The 25,721-nt window shown below is 44.4% G+C and overlaps 1 protein-coding gene across 1 annotated transcript in view; it reads right to left on the bottom strand.

Annotated features, from left to right (window-relative positions):
• The window catches only part of LOC119436875 (protein transport protein Sec31A-like), a 134,080-nt gene that overhangs the window by 42,172 nt on the left and 66,187 nt on the right, over positions 1-25,721 (bottom strand). The window contains exons 17-20 of the mRNA XM_037703896.2: positions 21,397-21,542; positions 11,854-12,024; positions 6,497-6,793; positions 3,367-3,514 (exon numbers count right to left, since the gene is read on the bottom strand). Coding sequence (XP_037559824.1) covers positions 3,367-3,514; positions 6,497-6,793; positions 11,854-12,024; positions 21,397-21,542 — 762 coding nt within the window. The remainder of the gene's footprint in view (positions 1-3,366; positions 3,515-6,496; positions 6,794-11,853; positions 12,025-21,396; positions 21,543-25,721) is intronic.

The raw sequence follows: 25,721 nt of genomic DNA, 5'->3' as shown, positions 1-25,721 counted from the left end.
TTATATACAGGGCATTATTGCTTAATTTAGGTCTTAACATCGTCAAAAAGTAACCTTTTGCCAAATTTGGAAGTAATTTTCTGGAAAAGTACTTGATTTCATCGTAGAACAATATTTCTAGCACAAACTATAGCGACAGGAAAATATAGTAAAACAATATTGGGGCTGAAATGTTATCGGTGTGTATACAAAAAAAATCTGAGGCAGCCCTATTTGCACTAAGAAACTCCCTTATCGAAACACCAGCTGTTTCATCGTCAGTAGCGACGTGCTTCCAGAGCTTGGTAATGTGAGCGGCTTCCACTGTGTTGATTTCAACCATAGGGGGCTTCACCCTGGTGCACTAAGCCTGCTTTTTCCGCTGATCGGCATGGCCACTGGATCGAGCTTTCATGATCCTGCCGCTCGCGGTTTTCAGAATGGGTCATATCATCGACTGTGTAAGCTCGTACCTCTTCGAGTCTTACAAAATTTGCAGCTTCTTCTCAAGCAACATAGCTTTGCGCTTTGTTGGCGCCATCTTCTATTAACTGGGCTGTCTGTTGCTACCGCTGCTTTAGGGTTGCCACAGGGGCTGCTTCTGTGGCGCATTTCCACGCTCGCCGAGAAAAAGAGAGAGAGATTGTAGAAAGGGCAGGCACCGCTTTGCTTTTCGCTTTTTTTTTTCTCTCTCTTCTCTGGATATGTGGAGCACAATCGTGGGTGATTCAGATGAGAAGCAACTGGCAGCATCTTGTGGCGTGCGGGGCCAACTTACAATGATCTCCGTCGCTTTCGAAATCAGCGTGCAGGCAGACACGCTGTATGGTAATGGCGGCAGATACGAACTTGCATAGGCTACCTTTTCGCCCTGTCTTGGCATCGTTCATTTAAAGGGACATTAAAGGCAAATAAAAAGTCAAGCTAGAGTGATAGAGCAATGCTCTAGAACGTCTAAGGCGTCAATATAATCACGAACAAAGCTTTAGTAATCGAGAAATTGAGGTAAATGCAGGACATGATAAGAGACTCCCCAGGGACATTCAGGTACTTACCCGATGACGAAGGCACTCCTCAAAAAAATTATGTCACTAGTACTCAACCACTCAGATTAAAAAGATCATTTCATTGGATTATAAAATGGAAGAAAATGCTACTTGCCTACTTCTATTAGATTCTTAGAAAAAAATAACTTTTTCGCATTACCCTTGATAACGACATGGGTGGTGTAAAGGTTTCATTTTCGCTCGACTCTGTGGCGCGCGCTTTCGAGTTTCAGTAGTTCCGTCATCACGTAGTGCTGCGCAGGTGTTACTGGCTCGCTAAACTCGCACTTGAAATTGCAAGCAGCAAAAAATGCAAAGTCCATGTGATGTCGCAGGATGCCCGAACGGTCCGCGCGACGGCACGTCCAGATGGTGACCAGCTTCGTCACCCGACGTCGCAGTACTGAAGTCCTCCCTGCTTTTGCGCTCAGAAAAGCCGGTGTCGAGGCCGCCGTTGTAGTACGCAACGACGCCGGCAGCGCGAGCCCTCAGCAGCATGTCACGCTCATCGGAGCTTTAATCGCTGAAATCGAGCCCAGCATCGTGAGCGAATGTGCCGTTGTCAGTGTCAACATGGTCCATTGCAACGAGCGTCGACGATCATCATGTTTACAATTTGGTGCACGCTTTTCCTTCCACTTTCGCACTGCCGTCGGCTCTGTCATGGCTCTCTTTCTGGCCGTGCGTCTGCGTTTTTTGCAAAAATGCCGCAGCGACGTCTGCGGGTGGCATTTTACTGACCGGCGGAATAACGTCACTATGAGACCATGACGTCACCGCTCCTCGCTCGGGAGGGTGGGCGATTTAAACAGCGCTAGAGGTACACGGACGCCTCAGACGCAATTTTCGCATAAAATAAGCCTTTTCTTGGCAGGAAACAACCGTTTCAAGGTTTCTGTGATCGTATTTTAACATTCCACATTGACTTAATATTTGCCTTTAGCGTCCCTTTAAGGGGATTAGCAATGCAAACTTCATGATTATTGTGCATGGAAAATGCTGTCCAGAAGGCAAAATTTTGATCATTATATCCGTTATGCGGTGAACATGTCGTTATACAGTTAAACCTCAATATAATGAAGTATTGAACTTTGTATAACTTCTTGTCCATAGAGCACCTCAATATAACAAATTGTGCACAATTTCAATATAAAGAAATTTTACTGCAGCTGTAAGGAATACTGAGATTATAGGTGGAAATTTCCACGGACGTGGATGGTCAAATGGTTGAATAACAAACGGTTGCTTGCAAACGCAGCTCTCAAATCGTGCACTGCACGACCAAGAACCGCCGAAGTGGAGCAGTGTCATGTTCCGTATAAAGTCCAAGTGCGATAAGGTCCTACTGCGTCCCGCACGCTGTATGCTTTGGGTGCAAGTGAAAGGATGTAAGGATGAGCCGAGAAGGATGGTGGCTTGATGAGCACCATCTTCCCGTGCGAGCAATAGGGGAGGGGAGCGAGCTTGTAGTATCGCGGTCAAGCACACACGACAACAGGTGGGGGGAGGAAGTGGATGGCAGGCTGGTTTCACTTCGTATTGCCGATGCGAAGATATTGTCGACACAGCACAAAACCGTATCTTTTGTCGCTGACTCTCAAATTCAAGAAAACTTTTTTCTCATTCAAATTTCCTTTTTCCGACTGCCCGATAATTCGAAAAATTGTGCGGCCCGTTCCATGCAAGAAAAATCCGTCAGTGACTGTAGTTACTTGAATAAAAGGTAAACTTTCAATGTAAAGAAATTTTGATATAACAAAGCAAATTGCCAATCCTAGCAACTTTGTTATATAGAGGTTTAACTGTAGATGCTTTTTTTTCTCACAGCCCTAATGCATATGTTCATACTCTTTAGTCTACACATTGTTATAACCAATATATCGTTATATGTGGTACGTATCCTTATAAGTGGACTGTACTGTACTGTGCTCTGTCGTTCTGCCAATACAAGTATGCCTTTACCTGAAAAAGTTTGCCTCTAATTCTGCTATGTAAACAAACCCCTGTTCTATTCCCTCAACCTCCCGACCTCGTACTCCTCACCACGCAAGCAACTCTCATCATGAGGGCACTGATGACAGCCTCGGCCCACTTGGCCTTCGTGTGACGTCCCGATACTGTAGGACGGCTACCAGTATTCAAGACGCACCATTCGCTTAGGCTAGAGCAATCCTCTTCGAGACGCCCGACTCCCAGACCATGACACCCAAATCCCTACAAGGGGCGGCGCTGTGCTCTACTTGGTGGAGTTGAGGAGCTTCAAGTCAAAACACGCTTGAGAATACAAGGGTCAAGTCATGAATATTACTGAATACCAGCACTTGAGCACCTGATGGCCCACCTTTGCTGTGCGGCATAGATGCCACAGAGTCCACTGGTGGTGGTGGTGTAGGTGCAACCGGAGGTTGGAAGGCTGGCTCTGCATGTTGAGACGCTGATGCCCCATAGCCAGCATATGCTCCTGAATCTCGGCGGCCAAACTGGTTGACCTAACATTTAAACGATAAATAACAAAATGTTAGCACCAAGTTTTGTTAAATATTCCCATATTGTTTAAAAAAAATGGCATGTAGAAACTTAGCTTTATGGGGAACCTGTACAATACACTAAAACCAGAATGCTATAAATCATTGTTTACACTGAAATGTCATGGAGGAAGCAGGACCTTCAGATCACCAAGCAATTTGGTGAGCTGGAGATCAAGAACGCCTGGCCCAAACCAAAGCTAACGCTTTGACCAGGGGTTCTCAAACTGGGTTCTGCAGAACCAATGACATCTACGATTCTTTGAGCAGTCAGGACGAATCTGACCCGATTCAGTTATTCCTCATTCACTTCTACAATTTATTGATATAGAGAAGAAATTTTGCATTGCATCCTGGATTTAACGAAGCCATGGTGTGCCACACATCCACACTTACGTAGTATGAGAGCAGCGAGAGATACATGTGGTAGCAGCTCGCAGGACCCATCATTGTGTGAAATGTGTGTCTGCGAGTACGGAGACATTGTTTGGGACCCACACACCAAATAAGACACACAATATAATTAAAGTATTCAGAGGAAAGCATTAAGATTTATCTATAATTCTTATGGCAGGAATGTATCCGTTAGTAATCTCAGTGAAATAAGCAGCTTTCGCACTACTGAATTGTGCCCTAAGTTGCATTGCCCGCAAATGCTCTTTAACCCTCTATGGGGCGGTGATACTGTTTGGCAACATAACGTGTTCTACGCATCCTTCTAGACCCACAGGCTGGTATCTTTATACTAGCACGCCAAGCGGCCGTTTGGTAACATACTTATTTTTTAATGTCGCTAGTTCCAAGCTAGTAATCGAGAAACTGCACCCTTTAGGGTGCAGTGCCTGCGAATTTTCCATCAAGGAAGTAAGTAGCATGCGCTCGTATTCTTTTCAAGTTTTTTTTTTTTTTTGTAAATATTTTATGGCTGTCCCAGCTGCATGTACACTAAAATTACGTACAGAAGAAGCAATAAAAAAACGACGCATTCATCATTTGAATGTCTTGGCATTCCTTTTGCATGCGAATAATTTGAGTTCGTGTTAGTGACCGTATGGTAACATGGTGCGATAGTATGTAACATTCGGGCTTCTTTTGTCAGAGGCCATAAGTTTTGTATTTTCTTTTGCATTTCCAGCTGTCTCTTAGCTATAAGCATTCTGCAGTGCTGCACAAGATTGCAGAAATCAGAAATACAGGCACAAACTTTTAAAAAGCATAGCTTCTCACACGAAAACTAGGCACGCACATTTGTGTTTGCGACCGGCCCGTTAAGGGTTCTAATGTTCTGACTTTTTCTCAAATGTTGCCATTTGGCTAATTTTGAATCAATGCAGTCCAGTTTTATTTAAAGCGTTTAGCATTTTCTGGGAGCTAACCACGAATTCGTGTGACTCAAACTGTCTTCGTGGGCCAAGATAGCGCAATATAACAGTCTACCCAGATCAGTACACAGGAGACAACCAGTACTACATCGAGCATCACTTCCTCAAGGACCAATTCAGAACCTACTACCAGCATCTGCACACTAAATTCGTCAGCGCGCAGGGTGAGAAAACAGCTTTAAATTGCGCAAAATCACCGCAGTTCACGGAGACATATCTCGTATTTCCCGCCACCGAGCGCCGCCATCTTGGTATCATTCGAAAGCTCAGTTTTGCCGTTCCGCTTCTGCCATCTTGTAACAAACGCACAAACACAAAAGAAGCCCGGGTCTGCGATAGGTAGTCACACGGACCCTCCGATGAAAGCGGGCCTCCTATTGGCTGCCGTGCTGAAAGCCGTCTCTCCATTGGTTGCTGCTGTGACAGGGGCAAGATGGCAACCGCAGCTGTCTGCTTCGTAAACCACGCCGGCGTCTTCACTTGACACGCAGAATTTGGATTACTGAGAGCTCCCAGGTTAGTGATGGATTGTCGCTCGTTGGATCGAGAAGAAATTTTGGACGAAGCACGCCTTCGGAATACGTAAGCGCGAGCCTCCTACGGCTAGAAAAATACGGCGATTAGCGGGAGAAGCGGAGGAGCACCCGACTGAACGTGCCACGCTACCTTGCACCGTGGATTACGTGCCGCGCTATCTTGCACCACGTGACTCCGGCAGCGAAACCGACAATCGCCCTGTGCCATCAGCACCGATAACGCAGTCGACAGAAGACGCGCCAATGGAGGCTCCCGCGCTTCAGCGTACGCCTGCGCGAATCAGCCGAGATCGTATCTCGGTAGACATAGCTCACTCCGACTAGGCAAAATGGCGCAAACACTAAGAACGCGGCCCTTCTCTGGTAACTTCGTATGTTCAGCAAATGCTAATACGATTATAGACAAGCTAAAAATCCCTCAAAAAGCACAACAAGCGTTTCAACGCACGCAAGGGGCACTATTGCATGCCGGACAATGCGGGCATTATGAACTTTTGTGCATCTGGCATTTTGTTTGCATGAACACGCCATTCTGGCATGTGGTGCCTAAAGCGATAGCTGTATTACAGTGCGCGAAGTGGCATGGAAAAAATAAATCACTTGTCTGTGTATTATCGTAGTTCCTCATCAAGAGCGATGGCCTTCGAGATTAAAGATTACATGCCGAACTGTAAATAACGGATGCCACATGCAGATGCGGCAGTGGTGCTGACGAAACCCTAGCCCCCCCTCCCCTCCGAGATATGCTGGCACTTCAGCGCTTACAATATGAAGCGTGCAACAAAACATGCCGAAGTGACTAACACAAGTGACCTACACAGCATGTCCTACAATGCATGCAAAATTGAAATACACCTAAGTGTCCCTTCAATGACAAAGTCTTAACACTGCATTCTGCCCCAGCTGGCATGCCGCTGCTACAAACTGTATCAGCAGTGGTATAACCGATCTCACCAGATCAGGTTTAACTAAGCATTCATTGTGCTCCCTTTCTGCATTCGGAATATAAGAGAAAGGTTTAAACTCACAGATGCTGCAGCTGGAGGAACCTGCTGGCCACCTTGGTAGAAGGCTTGAGACTGTGATGACACCGTGGAGGCCATGCGTGTATGCGATGCTCCTGTGTTTCCAGTGAAACGGGTTCCAAGTGATGATGAAAGGCCAGCTCTGGAGCCTCCCACTGGCAAGCGCCCACCGTGCTGAACACTGCCACCTGTCAATGGTGCTGAGAACTGACCCTGGACTTCAACTCTTGGAAATGGGAAGTGCGGTGAAGGCATGCCCAGGTGCTGGCAGATACGATCCCGCAGAATCGCTAGTGATGGCTGCATAATTAGGTGAAGAAACCACACTTAAGTGCCAAATATAACTATTTGCAGTATTGCATACAGACCAACATAACTTCTCAGAATCTCAAGCCCTAGCATAAATAGGGGTGTGCGAATAGTAATTCTTGAGATTGAATTGAATACCAATTGAATAGTGCTGGAAGGGAATCAAATTGAATATAGAATACTTTTCGAATAATGAACAACAGTTCTCACATGAATTCTGGGGTTTTGAAGTTGATTAATTTTTTACCACACAAAGTACAAAAGAAAATTGCACAAGATGAGATTGGAAAGGCGGGAAAAAAAGCTACAACGTGTAGCTTTACGTGTCAAAACCACGATTTGATTATGAGGAATCAAATTGAATATAGAATACTTTTTGAATAATGAACAACAGTTCTCACATGAATTCTGGGGTTTTGAAGTTGATTTATTTTTTGCCCACAAAGTACAAAAGAAAATTGCATGAGATGTATTTGGGAAAGCGGGAAAAAAAGCTACAACGTGTAGCTTTACGTGTCAAAACCACGATTTGATTATGAGGCACGCCATAGTGGGGCACTCTGGATTAATTCTGACCACCAGGTGCTCCCAATGCTCGGGACATGGGCGCTCTTGCATTTCGCCCCCATCAAAATATAGCCGTGGCGGCCGGGATTTGATACCGCACCATAGCCATTAAGCCACTGCGGCGGGTAACAGTTTTCACAATTCATATATATAATGATCTTCACATCCCAGTATTCACTGCGTCAGCAAGTTTCCGTGATGAAATTGCGCATTATGAAGCACTATTTATTAAAATTAAAAATTGAGCATTAGGAACAATTGAACAGTTTGTTCACATACACAGGACTCATCAGAGAGTGCGAATGATTGTGGGAGGCAGAATCCGGCTCCTAGAGTGATGTAGCCTGCTGCACTGTGTAACTTCACGCTTTATGTCTACTTTGGCTGTAGGGATAAAATGTATCATAGTGAAATATTTAGCATGCACAATCGACAAGGACACAGTGAAGGGGACACACGAGTGCTTGTCGATTGTGCGCGTTAAATATTTCACTATGAATTCGTACCAATTCGCCCAACTATCAGTTCTGCTGCAGAAAATGTATCATACTTTTGCTAGAATTTTGTTCGATGGTGCACAGTTAATTTGATATACTCAAAAACTATTTAAAATATAATTATATTTACAAATACTTACTATTCGAATATTTGCACACCCCTAATAAAATATTAAGTTTAAGACGTGTTGTATACATCTTAAGACACTGCTGATTAGACCTAGGGATGGGCGAATAGTGAATTTGAGGTTCGAAGCGAATAGTGATTTGGTTGAATAATTTCGAATCGAATAGTTCGAATAGTATATATCACATATTACAGTAAAACCTAGTTACAGTGAAATCTCGATGATACGAATCTCACTGGGTCACGAAAAATATTCGTATTAGCCGAAATTCGTATCATCGAAACACAATTAAAACTAGCTAAATTAAAGAGTCGGAGGTGAACTCACTCAGGCACGTGCACGTAAAAAGCATTTACAGTATAGATCACTTATAACGTAACTGTTTATAGTGCAGAACTGGCTACAACGCGGCCTTTTCTGACTCCCGTTTACCCTCCCATAGAACTCCCATGTATACGCATACCGCTTACAGTGCAGCCGCGCGAGACGAAATACTGGTTATAATGCGGCTTTCCGCTGGAAAATCTCGCCGACAAGGGCGGTAGCGAGCACACTTCTCAACGAGGTGCGCCCACCGACGGGAGAGGAGATCAACGAAGGCGATGCGGAGGAGGAGCATGAGACGTGGAGCATGAGTCCAAGGGCGATAAAATCGTCACCGCGCGCCGTATGTGCGAGTGAAAGCGCGCCTTCACGCACGGAGAGCGAACGCACAGGGGGGAGCAAACGCGACTTCCGTCACGGCTGGGCGCGCCAGTCGAGCCCGGCCCTGCTTCCGTCGCGCGAAAGGCCGGGGGGGGGAGGGGGAGGCGACGCTGTGCTGCGGGGCACCAAATGCGTATCTTATCTTGCAACCGGGCGCAAGGGTAACTGGCGACGCAATCTCCCACCGAAAGGAGCAAAGCGGGAAGGCAGCGCAGGAGGGAGGGAAGGAGGGAGGAGGGGGGCAGCTTCTACTCTGCCAACAAATGCGTTCTTGTACTTTGCGCCTTTGCCGGCTGTTGGGGTTGCCGCGCGCACCGTATCTTGAAAGCGATCTCCACACGGCTCTGACCTTTGTATGCGCTGTGCTTACGCCTTTGACGCGATCATGGATTGCGACTGAAATCCTGCGGCCAACGCGTTGTTATGAGCGGCGGTAAACGCAATAAAGCACAAATGAAGTGTTCTGTCGTTGCTGTCATGGAGGAACCTCCATGGTTGCTATCATTCACATACGACATGGAGGAAGGAAAAAATGTACAATTTCCGCTGATGACTATGGCGATGCGGACTCAGCCGCTTCGTTTCGGTTGTACGCTAGCGCCGCTTCTGCTCTTCTGCGTAGCACATTTCTGGCTCTTTAATGCAAAAACATATAGCCTTCGAGATTTATGGTTGATGTATGGCAGTTATGACGTGAAACATAGCCTCCGAGATGTGTATAGGCCGTCTATAGCTTCTGGCTGCCTATTCGGGAGCGCCAAATAATTTGAAAATATTGTATACCTGAATTCGAATCGAAGCAAATAACAAATATAGTATTATTTGATCAAATATTCGACAATACCAAATATTCGCCCATCCCTAATTAGACTTATACTGAAAAACTGGTTCACATGTGTCAACTGTGTCAGAAAAAAACGAAGGCTCTTCACTTAAAAGTACAATTGAAAGAAGTTAAGGGCTCTCTTGAACATGATGCTACAAACTTATACGCTCTTGCTCATCAATCACCGTTTCAGGTGAACACAACAAAGCTGTCCTAGGAAGTTGCAGATACTACACACCTTGGTGAAGCCTGTGTGTTTGCTTATGGCATTATATCAGGGTGCCACAGAGCATGAACCCATCAAACGACAGCTGTTGCTACTATGATTTTGGTGCACACATTTGCAATTGTTTTTTGCATGATTAAGCATAAGACACACAAGAGGCTTTAGACAAGATGACAAGAACTAGTGCAAACTCTAAGCATAACTTGCTACTGGAAGTAAAATTTTGTAGGACTACACATCTAAGAGACATTGACACACAAGAGGCTTCATACAAGAGCTTCATTAACCAGTGTAAACACTTAAGTAGAACTTGTTACTCCAAGTAAAAAAAGCGCTGGTGCTTAGTTGTCTGGGGTGCTTTTCGGCAGAGCCAGTGTACAAGCATATAGCAATTTTTCTTCTTTCACTGTTTTTGACAGTAATGATTCACGTAAAGAAAACTTCTGAATTCCAAAATTGCTTGGTGTCCCTAACTAAACTGCACATGAAGTAATCAATCTTGCTTCTCTAGCTGTGATAGTCCCACAAACTTGTTGCTTTTGTTGAAAGCAAATGATCAGCATTGCCATGTAAAAATACCTCCGTTAACCCATACGAACATTTAAGCAGTGCAGTAAGGGCCCATTCACACTTGCGACTAGACGACGTCCCGCGACCGATTGTGACTGGCAACCAGAAAGCTACTCAAGACGAACAATGTTCATATTGACAAATGTGACCGACGAGTCGCTAAACCGAAATGTCTCGCGATATGCCGTTCACCTCTGCTTGCAATGTCATTGCTGCGTACAATAAGCGTCAGGGTATACGGACGTCCTGTTCCTTCGCATCTCATTGGTTCAATTGTTCTGCAACTGCGGTCGCGCGACTGAAAAATCGAGCAGCGAATCGAGGTCGCCTTTCGAGAAAAGCAACCATTTGCGACTACTTGCGACTGATCGCTTTAAGACTAACTTTGTCGCGCGACCTTGCCTAGTCGCAAGTGTGAATGGGCCCTAAGACTAACACACACATTCATTTCACAATGTCTGCATTACATGAAACATTTTGATTCCAGATTTTTCTTTAAAATATTCCTCACAGAAGTGCCTGCTCAAATAGCAGTGGAGGGCATTCTATGTGTTTTATTAGCTAAGCCTTTTAGAACTCCTTGTATTACGAGTATTTTTGAATGCTTACAACATGCTTGATGACCTCGTCTTGACATTACAGCAGGGAAAGAGAAAACCACCACATTGGAAGCATTCATTAATACATTCTTGCTGCTAATTTAGTCACACAGACATCTAAGAAAGCAAATAAGCTGCAATTAACAACTTCAGGGAAATACAATACATTAGCAGCACAGTTTTACAGCAAAATTCATTACCCACCTGCTCCTAGTGCTGCGACAGGGACCATGTAATGAAGCATGTTCACAAAGTGCATTGCAGCTACGCATCTCAGGCCACTCCCCATTAGAATTTTGAACTTTACTTAATTAGACACATTATGCACCCCCAGAACTTGAGTTATCAAAATCCCGATCATCATCATCATCAGCCTATATTTATGTCCACTGCAAGACGTAGGCCTCTCCAAGTGATCTCCAATTACCTCTGTCTTGCACAAGCTGATTCCAACTTTCGCCTGCAAATTCTTTAATTCCATCCCCCCACATAGTTTTCGGCCGTCCTCGCCTGTGCTTTCCTACCCTTGGCATCCATTCTGCAACTTTAATGGTCCACTGGTTATCTGCCCTTCGCATTACATGGCCTGCCCAGCTCCATTTCCCCCCTCTTAATGTCAAATAGAATATTGGATATCCCCGTTTGCTCTCTGTTCCACACTGCTCTCTTCCTGTCTCTAAACGTTAGACCTTACATTTTTCGTTCCATCGCTCTTTGCACGGCCCTTAACTTGGTCTCAAGCTTCTTTGTTAACCTCAAAGTTTTTGCTCCATATGTTAACACCAGTAGAATGCCATGAATGTTAACAAGATACCATTGTATAAATAGTGTATCTTGAATGAGACTATTTTAAATTCACACTTAAAAGCAGGCTAAGCCCTCCATTCGAAGATAAAAATCGTAAGCTTAAGCCTGGCCACTCTATTGACTCACCTCCGAGGTGTCAAGCAGGTAGTTGATAGAGCTGTTCAGGCTTCCCTGAGCAGCAAGCAGTGCAGCATAGCGACTCAGCAGGCTTGAGAGAACTCCAGACTCGATAGGCTGTGGCTGCGAACCCAGCTGGCTGACAGCTGCCCTAAGAACCATCACCTGCTCCACCAGCTCCTGTCCAATACCAGGATTAAAGTTTCGTAAGTGGAAACAACTTCTTAGAGAGAAAGAGAGAAAATATATTTAAATGATCGCCTGAGGCCCATTTGGGGAAGTGGGTAAAAGCAAGGCAGATTGAGCTAGGTGGCTCACTATGAAAGCTTTACATGCAAATCTCCATACAGAGTTTTGAGTCTCTTTGACATTAACGCATGACATTAGCACATGGTCAGACCCAGTCCTCAAAGGCCCGCCGGCTGGCACTTGTCCTCGAGTGCTTGTTGAAGGTGTTAAAAGGGCTAAAAGCATGGACTACTCATACTGAGCCAGCTCATGTCGAGAGCCAGTGGCATACCCTAAGCAATAGTCTGGCTAGACAATGGGCTGCTTCAATGATTAAGAAAACCGCAAGGACAAGAGTGCAGCGCAATGGCACCATTAAAGGCAAACATAGGTGCTGTCAACTTATTCATATTTTGTTACAGCTACCGTGCACATGCTGCATTTTTGAGGCTGACTGTGCCTTTACTGTCCTTTCTCTCATTGCCCATGTGCATCAGTTGTTTACTTGCTCAATATGGCTATAGTACATCCCACCTTCTCTCTGCATCCTCTTCATTGAGCATCTACTTCTACAGGGCTTTGAAATAAATTTTACTATGAATCAAGTGAACACCACACCTACAAAAAGAAGGGACAAGCACTAACATGGCAGTACTTGCAGCTGGGCTTGTTGGTGCATAAGCACTAAATATTTATTTTACACAACACAGATCCCCGAATGTACAGTAATTGCCATGAAGACACAACATGTTCCTTTTCCATTTGTATTCTTTGTGAGCCATTTGCTGTAGCACATACACATCAATGCAGTGATGCACCAAGATGTCTAATTTCAGCATCCCACAGCAAAACAGAGGCATCAGCCGCATCACTAACGTATGTCCCTTTCTTGATTAAGAAAATAAGCAAACATTTCAAATGTCGCAGCATGCTTACTCTTGCCTAGAATACACAGTTCATTCCTAGTGTTTGTCTACTTCGCATTAAACTTTATGTCAAAGATGCACCGACTAGGTCAGCTTAAATTAAATTATGGAGTTTTACGTGCCAAAACCACAATCTGATTATGAGGCATGCCATTTCGATCAGCTGGGGTTCTTTAACGTGCACCTAAATACATATACAAGATTGTTTCCACCTTTTTGCCCCCATCGAAATGTGGCCACTGCAGCCTGGATCGAACCTGCAACCTTGGGTTCAGCAGCGCAATGCCATAGCCACTGAGATACGCCGGCCGGTAACTAGGCCAACTAGATGTTCTACATTAAAAAGGCTATGAAACTGGTTTAAACAATGCATTAATCCTTCAGCCATAATTACCATTCTAGCCCTACTTTCCTTTTACCATGACATTTCGCCACCAGCTACGTTGGCTGACTGTCCCAGCCAACAAGTGAATTTTTGCAGAGCCTGGCTGATGAACTTCCATTCCGAGTTCAACTAGAGGTCTAGAATAGGCTAGTGCAAATATTCTCATATTAGTGCAAATTTCTCATATTAATTTAATATTATGCTATTCGATATTCGCTTCAGCTCGAATTTCAGAATTCGAAGTTTTGGTTTTGGTAAGCAAGTTCATGGCTCATAGCCAAACAAGCCAAAGACGAGAATTTGTTTACAGTCACCAACTGACTTTTGTATCTGCTTGATGATGTCGTTAAAAATGGGGGCCGTGAAAAAAGCTTGCGCCATTGTTTGTCCCCCATACTTTTACTTTTGCTAGCAAGATGGTTTCTCGGCTTCCCGAGAGCCGTACCACCGATGCGAATAGATTTGCATCGACTCGGCATGAAATTAACCGTGGTCGCGGACACACGGCAAACCAACGTTGGTTCGGCCTAAAAGCCGAGGCAGGTATGACAGTGGTCAACAAACTGTCGCATTATACTATACTCGCGGACAACTTTCTGTGGCAATGAAGGGAAAGCTACGGAGACAAAGCGCTCACAAGTGAGAGCGCTTCTGAAAAGAGTCCCGTGTTTAAATCCACGTTAGTTTAGGCTGGGGAAGAGAAAACAAACACCTTATTAGCAACAGTTAAACAAGACAGAACACACCACTGAGTGTAAAACTTTGCTTATTTTGTGGTTTTTCCCTTCTGCGTCTCAGCAAACGCGAAACCGCTGCACGTGGAAGCTGCGTCGATTCAGCGTCTGTTCCGAGCAACTAAAAGCACTGTCAAACGCTGCCGGACTACTTGGCGCGGTAACACATGTGCAGCAGCCACAAACCCGTAGCTTTCCCTTCATTGCCACAGAAAGTTGTCCGCAAGTATAGTATTGTCTAAGTGTTATAGCTTTCACAAGTAATATTAAAAAATTTAGGAAAATATGTAAGCCCCCTCACTTAGACACTGATATTTTTCTTTTTTGATTGTTTTGCATTGTTTGATGACTTGCAATTCTTGTATTGACCGTTTTCTTACATTTTTATAGCAATGAAACCATATATCACATCGATTGGAAAAGGTGATGTAGTTGAAAACCAGTGATGTTCCTGTCGCTTACTGTGCCCTTGTCTTACGTCCATGCTGTTAACTTGTTGCTATAAGTTACCAAATAGCCCAAACCTATACTTAATTCTGACCACCTGAAGCTTTTTAATGTGTACCTAAAGTGCGACAAACAAGTGTTTTTGCGTTCCATCCCTACCAAAATGCAACCACTATTCTTACGGTGCCACAACAACCTGAAACATAAGTTTAAGTATCTTATGAATGACAGCCTGAGCAAGCTGCAAGGTAGGTATTGCTTCAGTGTGCATGAACATTCTTTCAACTTTGCTTCATCTTAATAAACAGTCGTTACACTGCTGTTGGGGGGCAACTGCGCACAAACATTTTGCTTGTAGCTATGGTGCTTTGGCATCTTCACTTTTCTTGCGTCCTGCCAACAACTGCTTCCATGGTCTTCCCACCAGCATTGACAAAGCGGAACAGTAGCAAAAACCTTGCCATAGGCTTGCATTGAAATATAGTTATCTTGAAAGCTATGTGCTTCTGGATTGATACTTGCTTGTTAGAAACTTGGACCTGCCTCTTTCATGATCAAAGTGGCCTGTTCCACACAGATGCTGTTGCACATGACCTGCTGCTCATAGTCTTATCTGCAAGTGCAGGTTTGCTAGGATGGAAGAGCGTGGAGGTGCATTTTTCTCTTCTGCTTTATTCTGGTCTTTGTTTTTGTGCTTGTACTTGCCTTTGCCTTGTTTGCCACTGGCTTCAATGTCTGCATTTTGAGAACATGCAGCAGACATTCGACCCACCCATATATCATTGGAAGACGTGAGTGCCTCCTCACAAAAGGTATGCTTGCTGCTCCTTACACACTTTCATGCATTGTTTGCACAATGTCCTCTGTCATTCACACACACCCCTGCATTCTTTTTGTATGATCCTCCGTTCTTTGCACACTGCTGTCTGTCCTTCCAAATGGTTTCTTTTCCAGCCACTTTTAACTGCCACTCCCAGTAGCACTGGCCAATCTTGTATCAAATTTGCAAGCACCATCTGCATTATCCCTTTTTATTTGCAACTGCAGTTTTCAAACATACTGTCCAGCATGCTAACCAACCTGCCCTGCAAACGCTCCATGGGTTCTGCAACCTCACTACACGCCATCAAAATAGAACAGAGCCATCACACAGAATAAGACACTGCTTTAGTTCTGCTAAAGTAGACACTGCTCAAAATAGACACTGCTTTCATCAAATGAAATGATGTCGAGCGCATGCCAGGAAAACATTCATTATCATTAGTGGGGCAACACCTTCTTAAGAACCGTGGATTCTACTCTTCACTTGTGCTACAAGTCCTCTTTGTTAGCTACCTTGAACCATAACAGCATCGAAGGTGACAGCCATCGAAGGTGATTTTGTATATATGTCCTGTTATTTTTAGCAGTGTTTCTGCAATTGTTTAAGAGGAGCTTCGCTTGGCACATGCCACTCACAATGCGCATCTGCTTGTTTCAGAACATGTGTACAATAATTCTCACCAATTCTGCTGTGTATTCATCATGATGCTTAGTACAAATGCAACACTTCTTCCATAATCATGAGATCTCACACAACACTAATAATGACTACTCTGAAACCCACTGAGCAGAGTTGCCCCCTTGAGGTGAACCTAGCTCACTATAGCTCTGTGTGGCTCAGTGGACTTCCCAGAAGCTTTCACCTGTGGCCTGCGACTGCCACCCCAGTACCGCAATCATTGGTTATAACTGACTTTTGTAACTTTCACTGATTCAAGTTCTCGAGCTGTCTCTATGCTCTTCCGGTGAGTCAATGAACCCACCCTGGTGCTCCCCTTTTGCGTTCCACAAAGTGAAGACAAGCTACATGGCTCACTTTAGGCCTTAGCAGCTGGTACCGGGCACATTATCCTGCAAGGCCGCTGGCTATGGGAGACGCTGTAGTGGAAGGCTGTGGACCAATTCTTTTTCGGTATTGTGTCACAATTGATAAGATATACATAGGGTTGTTCGTTTTCGGGTAAAACCCAATTTTACCTGATTTTTACACCACTAACATATTTTATGAGAATCGGGTGAAACGCAATACATACTAATTTCGTGTCAACGAAGCTCCTCCACAACGAAATTTTTTGTGTGTCCCGTGAATTTCGTTGTAGCGGGACTACGCTGTAACCGATAATGCGGCATGGAGGCATTGTAATAAGCGGGTTATTTCACCATAGAAAACATACAAAAGTTGATGGTGCCGCACCTTCTCATTGTTATAACTGATATATTGTTAAAACCAGTATCGTTATAAGTGGTTTCGACTGTATAACGAAGGTATTTTAGTGGCAGATGAGACTTCGGTAAAAATGAACCGTACAGTCACAAACAAATGTACAGTTGCCGACGATTTTTCGGACTCCAAAAATTTGGATTTGTTGGATATTCCGGAGTTCATAAATGTACCATCAGAGTACACATAGAGCTAATGCATTTTCGTGATCGTTTCTTCAGACGAATTTAGGCCCCAAAGTTCGATTTTCCGAACTAAATCGACCGTTCCACGCCATGCTACCCGTTCTTGGAGACCGCCATGTTAGATTTTCTGCCGGCTTACCGAGGCTTAGCTTCTAGTGGCCCGCTCTATAGCCTCCTGTCTCGGATGCCATGCCCGCTCTTCCTTAGCTGATATAAAACTCTAGGGGACGACATTTTTTCTTTTTTCTTTCTTTTTTCAGTCAGCACAATCGTCATAATCACTTTGTGAAATTCGTTTATTATTATTTTTTTTTTTAAGTTTGGTTGCTATTTTGCATGTGGTGTGGTGCCTCGGAGACGTGTGCGGCTTCGCATTTGTGTGATCGGCGCAGTGGCGCACCGACGGGGGGGTTTCGGGGGTTGTAACCCCCCCCCCCCCCCTGAGGCAGACCTAACCCCCCCCCCTTTTGTTTAACCCCTTTTCTTTCCTTGCGCATTTGAGTACTGCAACTAAGATGTAAGACGTGCAATTGTCTGCAGGCTCGCAAAAAGCGCATTTTTTGACAATTTCCCGTGAAGAAATTGAAATTAGTGCTGTTTAGATGGTATTGGCAAACTGTCAACTCCCCCCCCCCCCCCGCCTGGCAGAGATCCTGGGTGCGCTACTGGATCGGGGCCACCTCCTGTGCCTTCGCGAGAGGCAAGTGGTGCGAAGCGTGGTCTCCACAATCAGCTCTGGCAGCGCGCCGTTGCTGACCCATTACAGGGTTAGCAAGATTACACTTCTCTACTGAGCTACATGCTGAACGGGACGGCCGGAGCGAACAGCGCGCTGCCGGAGCTGATCGCAGAGGCCATGTGCGAAGTAATGGGGCTCGTTTCTTCGATCTCCATGGTGATCTCCGCTAACAGAAATCGTCAACGCAGTGATGCTCTTGTCGACTGTATGTCAAGACGACGTCAGTCTTGTGCAAATCCATGCAAATCTGATCGCCTCCAAGCGTAGTATGAGGCAGGGCATTATTAAAGATTTTTTTTATGCCACTTTAAGCCGCCTAATAAATTTTCTTAAGGTTGATTAGTTTTTCGGACTGTTAGATTTTTCGGACTGTATTTCAGTTCTTGCGAAGTCCACAAAATCGATCGGCGACTGAGTATGCACAGAGTAGGGCTCAGTGAGAAGATTACGTGCTCATGGGACAGCTGGCTGGTGCAAGGCAGAGAAAAGACCAATCCCTGTCTACGCCGCCAACCACTGATTCACACACAATAGCGTACATCATTGCCACTACCAATGTGCAAGCTATTCCCGTGACTCAACTGCATCTTCGACAAAAGAACAGAAAACTCTTCCAATGAAAAAAGTAAACAAAAAGTGAGGCAATAATTTATTTTCAGAAGAAGCTCCCGCTTATGCCAAGGGTTAAAAAAAGGGAAAGCTGTGATAACGAAATCAAATGAAGTTCATTTTCTTTGAAATACTAGGAGCGGGCAGTCGCAAAGACAACGAAATCTGAAATTTATAAGAGGAGACATCTTTCACAGCAAAACATTGAGCTAGGAACCACATGCAGCTTTAATGACCAGTAGCTCTCAAATTTAATTTAAAAAAAAACTTGAATATGAATAATTAAATGTAAAACAAAAATTCATAAAATTATAGCTTCAACAGAAGCACAGATGCCTCAAATTCTGTGTAAGGAAATCAGCTGCTGTACAACTTCAGGAGCCTACCTCTCTCATTTGGCTGCTTTCCACCTGCTTCTAGTTGTCAGGAATGCAAAAACAATAGCAGCAGTCTAGCTAACACCTGTGATTTGCACGAGTCTTGATCTCGATACAATTTGCAAGCCCGCACATGTGGGTCTTATACGATCCATCTGCAGGTTGTCTTCCTGAAATTGTTTGATCCAACCTTCCTACGAAGGCCTGAGCTTTCGACTTTCGACCAAAGAAAGAACTCCGACTCATTTTATTGACACTGCTGTTGATGCCGTTTCTCTTCCTTCTTTTTCAGTATTGTACTTGTTTCAATCGGTCACGCCAACAACTCAGGCAGGCTTTATTGGCGGCAGTAGGAATTTACTGCGGGCTGTGGAAAGGCTGCATGCAGCCTGGCATTGACATCGAGTATTTTGCCAAATACATTCGAGCCTCGATATAACGAAGTTGTATTTGCAGCAAAAACCTTCGTTAAATCGTGAATTTCGTTAATTCGAGGTTTTAAAGTTTCAGCAGTAAAAATTGTTTCTTAATTTCCCAGAACATTCCTGGTGGATTGTATTTCGTCAGTAATAACTTATGAACAAATCGCAAGATGGTCAGGCCATAAAGCAAGTTATGAGTGCCAGCGCATGTGGTGCAGACTGCGCCGAGTTCAATGCATCGGCATGGCTCATGGCACCTGAAATTAATGTTTTGCATTGCGTGTCGTCGTAAATCTTGGACGCCATGGCTAAACCTGCTTATTGCCTACAACCATCATAAGATGACACCGTCAAAAAAAAAAAAAAAATTGCAAAAAGCTACTGATATTCGTTCTGGCAAATAAATATAAAAATAATAATGTCACAGTTTTGCCAGAAGTTTTGCCAGAGCTTTGCTGGCGATACCAAAGAGACAATTACACGAAGTAAGCTTCGTAGTTTTATCGGTGTCACGCGCGCTGTGGCAACGCAAGCCAACGCTTCACATAGTGCCTATGAAGGTTGAGATTACACGACCGCCAACACTAGATGCGTGGGAATAAAATGCGCACGAAGGCACCAACGAATCCTGCTTTGTACTTGCTGAAGATTACTTCCAAGACGCGGTGCGTGGCCCGCACATGGACAGCCATGCACAGCTACAGCAACGGTAGAGGAGAGGAGACGTGTGCGCTAGGGAGAAAGGGCGGATAGGCGACGTCTCCTGCCCTCCTCCCCCCTCAAGCGCGTGCTGGGTCACGTTACCGTGCCCTCTTTCCTTCCCCACCCACCGCCCCTTACTTGGGTTTCTGAGGAACGGCGTAGCGCTGGTTTCCTGCATACTGCGTCCCAGCGTAAGCGCTTCGATGGCGTTTTTACCACTTGAACTTTTCATGCGAAAGGACGCTTGCAAGCAACTTTTTCCTCGGCTGACATTTTTCAAGTTTTTTGCTAGATTTACCAGCCATACAGGCTCCAAGTACATACTTGAAATGGCCAAAAACTTCTTTAAATCGAAACCGTGTCACGAAACTACTTGGTTAAATAGCGAAAAAAAAAATTTAGAAATGCACAGTTTTCAATAGAACTAAGAAATCAAAGTTGTTTGTTACATCGTGAATTTCGTTAAATCAAGGTTTGTTATATTGAGGTTTGACTGTATACAGAATATTTCGAAACCAAGTTTTTTCATGGTCAGAAATGAAAAATGCAACACCTTTGATTGTGACATGCACCCACATTTTCATACTTCAAGAAATCATAAAAAGAATGGCCTTGCTTGTTCCCTTGCCAGTTCTTCATGTTAAGAGAAAGAGTAATGGCAACTTGTTCTCCCTTGAAAAAAGGAAATTTATTGTACCCGAGCTACAGTAGACAGGGCATCATTCATCATCGCTGTTGGAGTCCTCCTTATTCTTATGAACTGCCCAGATCACCTCTTCTTCAGTGCCATCTATGGCATTTAAGGTATCATTCCTTAAGCACCCTGCAGACTATGGCAGCCCAACTTTCATGTTTAGAACACACTATTGCCTAACAAATTTGCGGCGCAAGCACAAATCTACTGCAGTTCACACAGCTGCGTGTGGATTACTGGTGGATTACATTGAATGATAGAAATTATTAATTCCAATGTGATAGCCTGCCAGTAGTGTAGTTTTTGTTTCGTACTAGACTCTAACGTGCATGTCATCTTTCAGTAAATTCTTCTTAACCCTTTCAGTAAACTGATGTACCGGTACGTTTTCACGCTTCTGTTCCGCCATGTCACTGACATTAGATAGAAATATGAGGACTACAAGAGCCATTTGCCATTATCCGTGTCATTATCTCCCCTTTGCATAACCAAAAATCAACTGTTACGTTCGTTTTATGATATCTGAGGGAAAAGCAACGTTGGAGGTTGCATCACCCCCCCCAAAAAATATCATCAACACTGAAAGGGTTAAAAAAGAAGTGTGCATTAGAACCTAATAAATACAGTACACAATGTCAGTAATTCATTTCATATTAAATTATTCAAAACACATGCACATAATAATAATAATAATAATAATAATAATAATAATAATAATAATAATAATAGGGCCTCCCAACATCTTATGCAGAGACATTTTTTAAACATGAAAGGACTTTCCAAATGTATTAATACATGCCCTGGAATGAGTGACAGAACTGACTCATACATGGTCACGTACCTGAAGTGACTGTGGACTATCAGCCTTTATTTGAAGCCGTACCCAGCAACTCGCCAGCTTCTCCAAGTTGCCCGCACAGATATAGCAGAGCATTGCATATGGCACCAGTGCTGTGTTCTCGTTCTCCAGCCGACTCCCAAGGCTCTCTAAGAACAAGGCCAGAACAGAAAAGTACTATAGCGTGCGTGGCAAGCTCAAGTGTTCACTTATTTGCAAATCACAGATTGAACCAGCTTTCAGCACAAACATATATCAAGCAAGAGTAGAGAGTGGAAAATGCTGATACGTCACTCCAAATCAAGGGACCAGAACAGTGGTGCACGCGAAGCTTGTCCAACCCCAGGGGAGGGGGGTTGGTTAGTTTTTTGAGTGGCAGAACGAAACAAACGGCAGAACTCTTCGGCAGAACGAACCAAACGCGGCCTCCACATCTGACTGCCGGGCCTGTACTGGCGGGAAATGGCGGGTGCGAGGCAGCGAACACACGTTCACACCCTTTCCCTTCTCCGGAGGGAGGGGACGGCAGTGATTGGATGGGGGTATGGCCAACGTTACTAGAACCAACTCAGTTTCGCAGCTCCGCATATTGGCCAGCGCAAGCATGTGGGCCACGCGGTGGTCGCGCGAACTAACGGCGCTGCGGTCGAGTTCGGCTACCGGTTGGCCACGTCAGCTGCTGCTGCAGCAGCGCAGCAGCTTGGTGTTGCACACGCATTCGATCGTCTGCGTCGATTTATTGCTCCACTGAAAAGCTATACTGCGTTGGTAATTAGAGCTCATGGTTTTCACTATGAGTGACAGCTTCGCAAGCGCAGTATGAATCCTAAGGGCGACGTGAACACTTCGATTTCACCGACTATGCTATATTGCGAAGCTACTCCGACATCAGTTGTGACTGGATGTGCTCGCTGCGTAAGACAGTTCATAATCGATTATGCGGGAGGGGGATAAAAGCAAGATAGCTAATGAGGGAAGAAGAAGGAAAAAAAAAAGTATAAAACTACCAGATAGCGTTAAAAAGCGTAAAAATTTTTTTATTCGGCCATCTGCAAATGGAGAGTTCCCTTACTTCCTATACAGGGTGTCCCAACTATAATGCACCAATATTTAAAAATATACAAGTGCCACGGTGCTGGACAGAACCAAGGTAATGTTGTTTGCCGTCACCTGGAGATACTCCGATATTTTTTTTGCATTCCCCCTAAATACATTATTAGTCTCAATTAATTAATAAATTTCTCAAATATTATAATTAGATTAAAAGTGTCAATGATAAGATTGTAGAGCAGCATGAAAAAATCCCGATGCAACTTTCTGTTGCTCAATGCGTGTTACCATAAAAGTGTTTTTCGAGCGTTAAAGAATCCCGCGAATACACGCAAAATTGACGCGCGAGTGGCCGCTCGAGGCACTTTGCGTATAATCTCGGGCTTCTCTCACGCTCGGAAAAACACTTATGTAGCACATATTGAGGAACAGAAAGTTGTATCGGGAGTTTTTCATGCTGCTCTACTTTACACTTTTAATCCAATAATATTTGAGAAGTTAATTAATTAAGACTAATTATGTACTTAGGCGGAATGCACAAAATATTCTTAGTATCTTCAAGCGATGGCAAACAACATTACTTTGGTTCTGTCCAGCTATGTGGCATTTGCATATTTTTTAATCTGGGTGCATGATAGTCGGGACACCCTGTATAAGCTATGCATTTCTTTGGAGAAAGTCGTATTTCACGCTGGCCCATCCCCCAATTTATATTGGCCCCCGTCAAATTTGGAGTTGGCCCACCCCAAAATTTTATTTGGCTCACCCCTACTATAAGCTTCCCCATGCATTTTCTATGGAGCCCTGTGTATCCCTATGGGTATTCCCTCTGATCATTTTTTAAATTGTTCCTTATTTCTTATAATGCTACCAATAATCTACATTTATATTATAATGATTAAACAACTGAAGTTTGCAAATTACGCATTTTTGTGCAAATACAAGGCATTACAATTTTCGCGTGACAGCCCTGTGGTACACGCCAAAGAATGTTTACGCAATAAAAGTAGCGCTTAGCTGACGACTTGTAGCTGCTTGTTCAACCCGGAGCAAAATATGTCGGCATATCACATGCTCGACGCAAGCCAGGCTTCCCACCTCCGCAGACCAGCGTGAGCACTCAAACCTCCGAACGAACTTCTGCAGGACGCAACAGATTCGCAGCACCATAACTACAAGGGACGCAGCCACAGCCAGTTGGTTCTATTAACGTTGGCCGCAGCAAAGAAGGCACGCAACTGGAAGCACTGCCAGTAGCGCAACTTGATCGCAGGGCCGTTAGTTCTCGCGACCACCACGGAGCCCATATTTTCAGCGGAGCTGTGAAATTGAGTTGGTTCTATTAACGTTGGGTATGCCGTGATCGCCCGTGCTAGCTGCGGGCACCGAGCCACACCTGTCAAGCATGTGGAGCCTCTATGCGAGATATGTTTGTTTGCCGAGCGTGAACTGAAGAGCGTGCATGTGTTATTCTAATGAAGCCAAAGACTGAACTGAGTAAATTTCAAAGGCATTTATGAACCAACGCCTAATCCAAGGCTTGTTTTGCATCCTACATCCTCCTTGAGAGAGCTCTGTACCATGCTGCTTCGAGGAGTACCAAACTACAGCACAAATGGCAAAAACAAGACTGTACACTAGTGAGTCCGTGGCTATGGCCCCTCCGTTGACTTCCTTAGTGACGAAGGTGGCATGATTTAAGCTTTTGGTTCCAGTTTTACTAGAGAGGCAGCCTCAATGGATCAAGGCTTTTGATCTAATGCTTCACTTGGCACACGTTCGGCGCACTTCACTAAAATGCTGAATGTGCAGAGGCCCACTCGTGGAGCAATTTGTCGTAATTGACACGGCTGTTCTATTACTAATTTGATATATAGATTGTCCTGGGAAATGAAAGTTTGACTGCGACGAACAGGTTTTCAATATTTCTACTTGAAATTTACAAGCATATTTATTTTAATAAGCAATAACAGGATTATCCAAAATAAATACCGCAATTCTCGAGTAAGGATGGCACTTTTCATAAATGTGGGTTCAAGTTTCTTGAGTGTGGCACAAACACAAGTAAAAAGTGAAATTTAGAATTAAGTTGTAGGATCTAATGTTCTGAAATTGAATAGTAGGTTATGAGGGGACACCGTAGCAGAGGGCTCTGGATTAATTTTGACCACATGGGGTTCTCTAACCTGCACTAAAAGCTGAGTACACGGGCGTTTCTGCATTCTGCCCACATCGGAATGAGGCCGCTGTGGCCGGGATGGAACCGGTATCTCGTGCTCAGCAGCACAAAGCCATAACTAAAGGGCCACTTTGGTGTGCATAAATAAAAAGTAATTAAATTGTACCCACTTTGAAAAACAGAAATGCCTACTGCCACGTGCGATGATTTTCGGAAGCCTTTATTTTAGCTTCATTTGCCAATATCATTTGCTTTTACAAAATGTGGCTGTTCTCGGATGCAGGCTCGGACATCACGCTGCACTTAGGGTTGCGCGATGGAAAAGCTACTGGCGATTTCACGCAACACATTATCGGAATGCTTCAGTCGATAGCACCATGTACGTTTCAGCTGGTGCAAGAGTGACGTGAAAGCTCACTGCACAAACATGTATAGTTCTACGTACGAAGCCCAGAGCCTGTGGGCAATGGCATAAATGGTGCACATGGACTAGTAGCGCACCCAGGATCTCTGCCAGGGGGGGGGATTTTTGTGGAGGGGGGAGCAAGCACTTTGCATAATATGCAATTTCCTTGCTTTAGCCAGAGGCAGCCAACAGCAAATAAAATGCTTAATAATTATAATAATCTAATGACACCAAGGATGATGACGATGTGTATTCAGCGTTTTACTCAACGTAATTTAAGAGTGAATGAATAAATACAAGACAGTGATAGTGTTTTTGTTATTCAGGAAAATTCAACCTCAAGCCATCTCCTGAATTGTAATGACAATGTGAACAGCGCACTGAAGGTACACGTTGGACTGGTGGGGCTGGACGCGTGGGGGGGGGGGGGGGGGGGGTTACAACCCCGCCTCCCTTCGTCGGTGCACCACTGACATGAACACATAGGCACAGCCCAACAGGACAAGGCGCAAAATGCCAAGATATGAATTTTGCTGGTACTCAGTCAACAGGCTTCTCTCTAACAGTCAAGTGTGGAAACAATCAATGAGGCCAAATGACACACCTCTACGCGAGCCAATGCTGCACTGTTCAAAGCTGATGCCACACACCAGGTCGCTTGGAGAAAAAGGGAGAAAAATTTCCACATAAAAT

This window comes from Dermacentor silvarum, chromosome 1, assembly GCF_013339745.2.
Source record: "Dermacentor silvarum isolate Dsil-2018 chromosome 1, BIME_Dsil_1.4, whole genome shotgun sequence".
NCBI classification, from domain to species: domain Eukaryota; kingdom Metazoa; phylum Arthropoda; class Arachnida; order Ixodida; family Ixodidae; genus Dermacentor; species Dermacentor silvarum.
The sequence above is the reverse complement of the archived record's forward strand: the minus strand, read 5'-3'. Positions and strand labels throughout refer to the sequence as shown.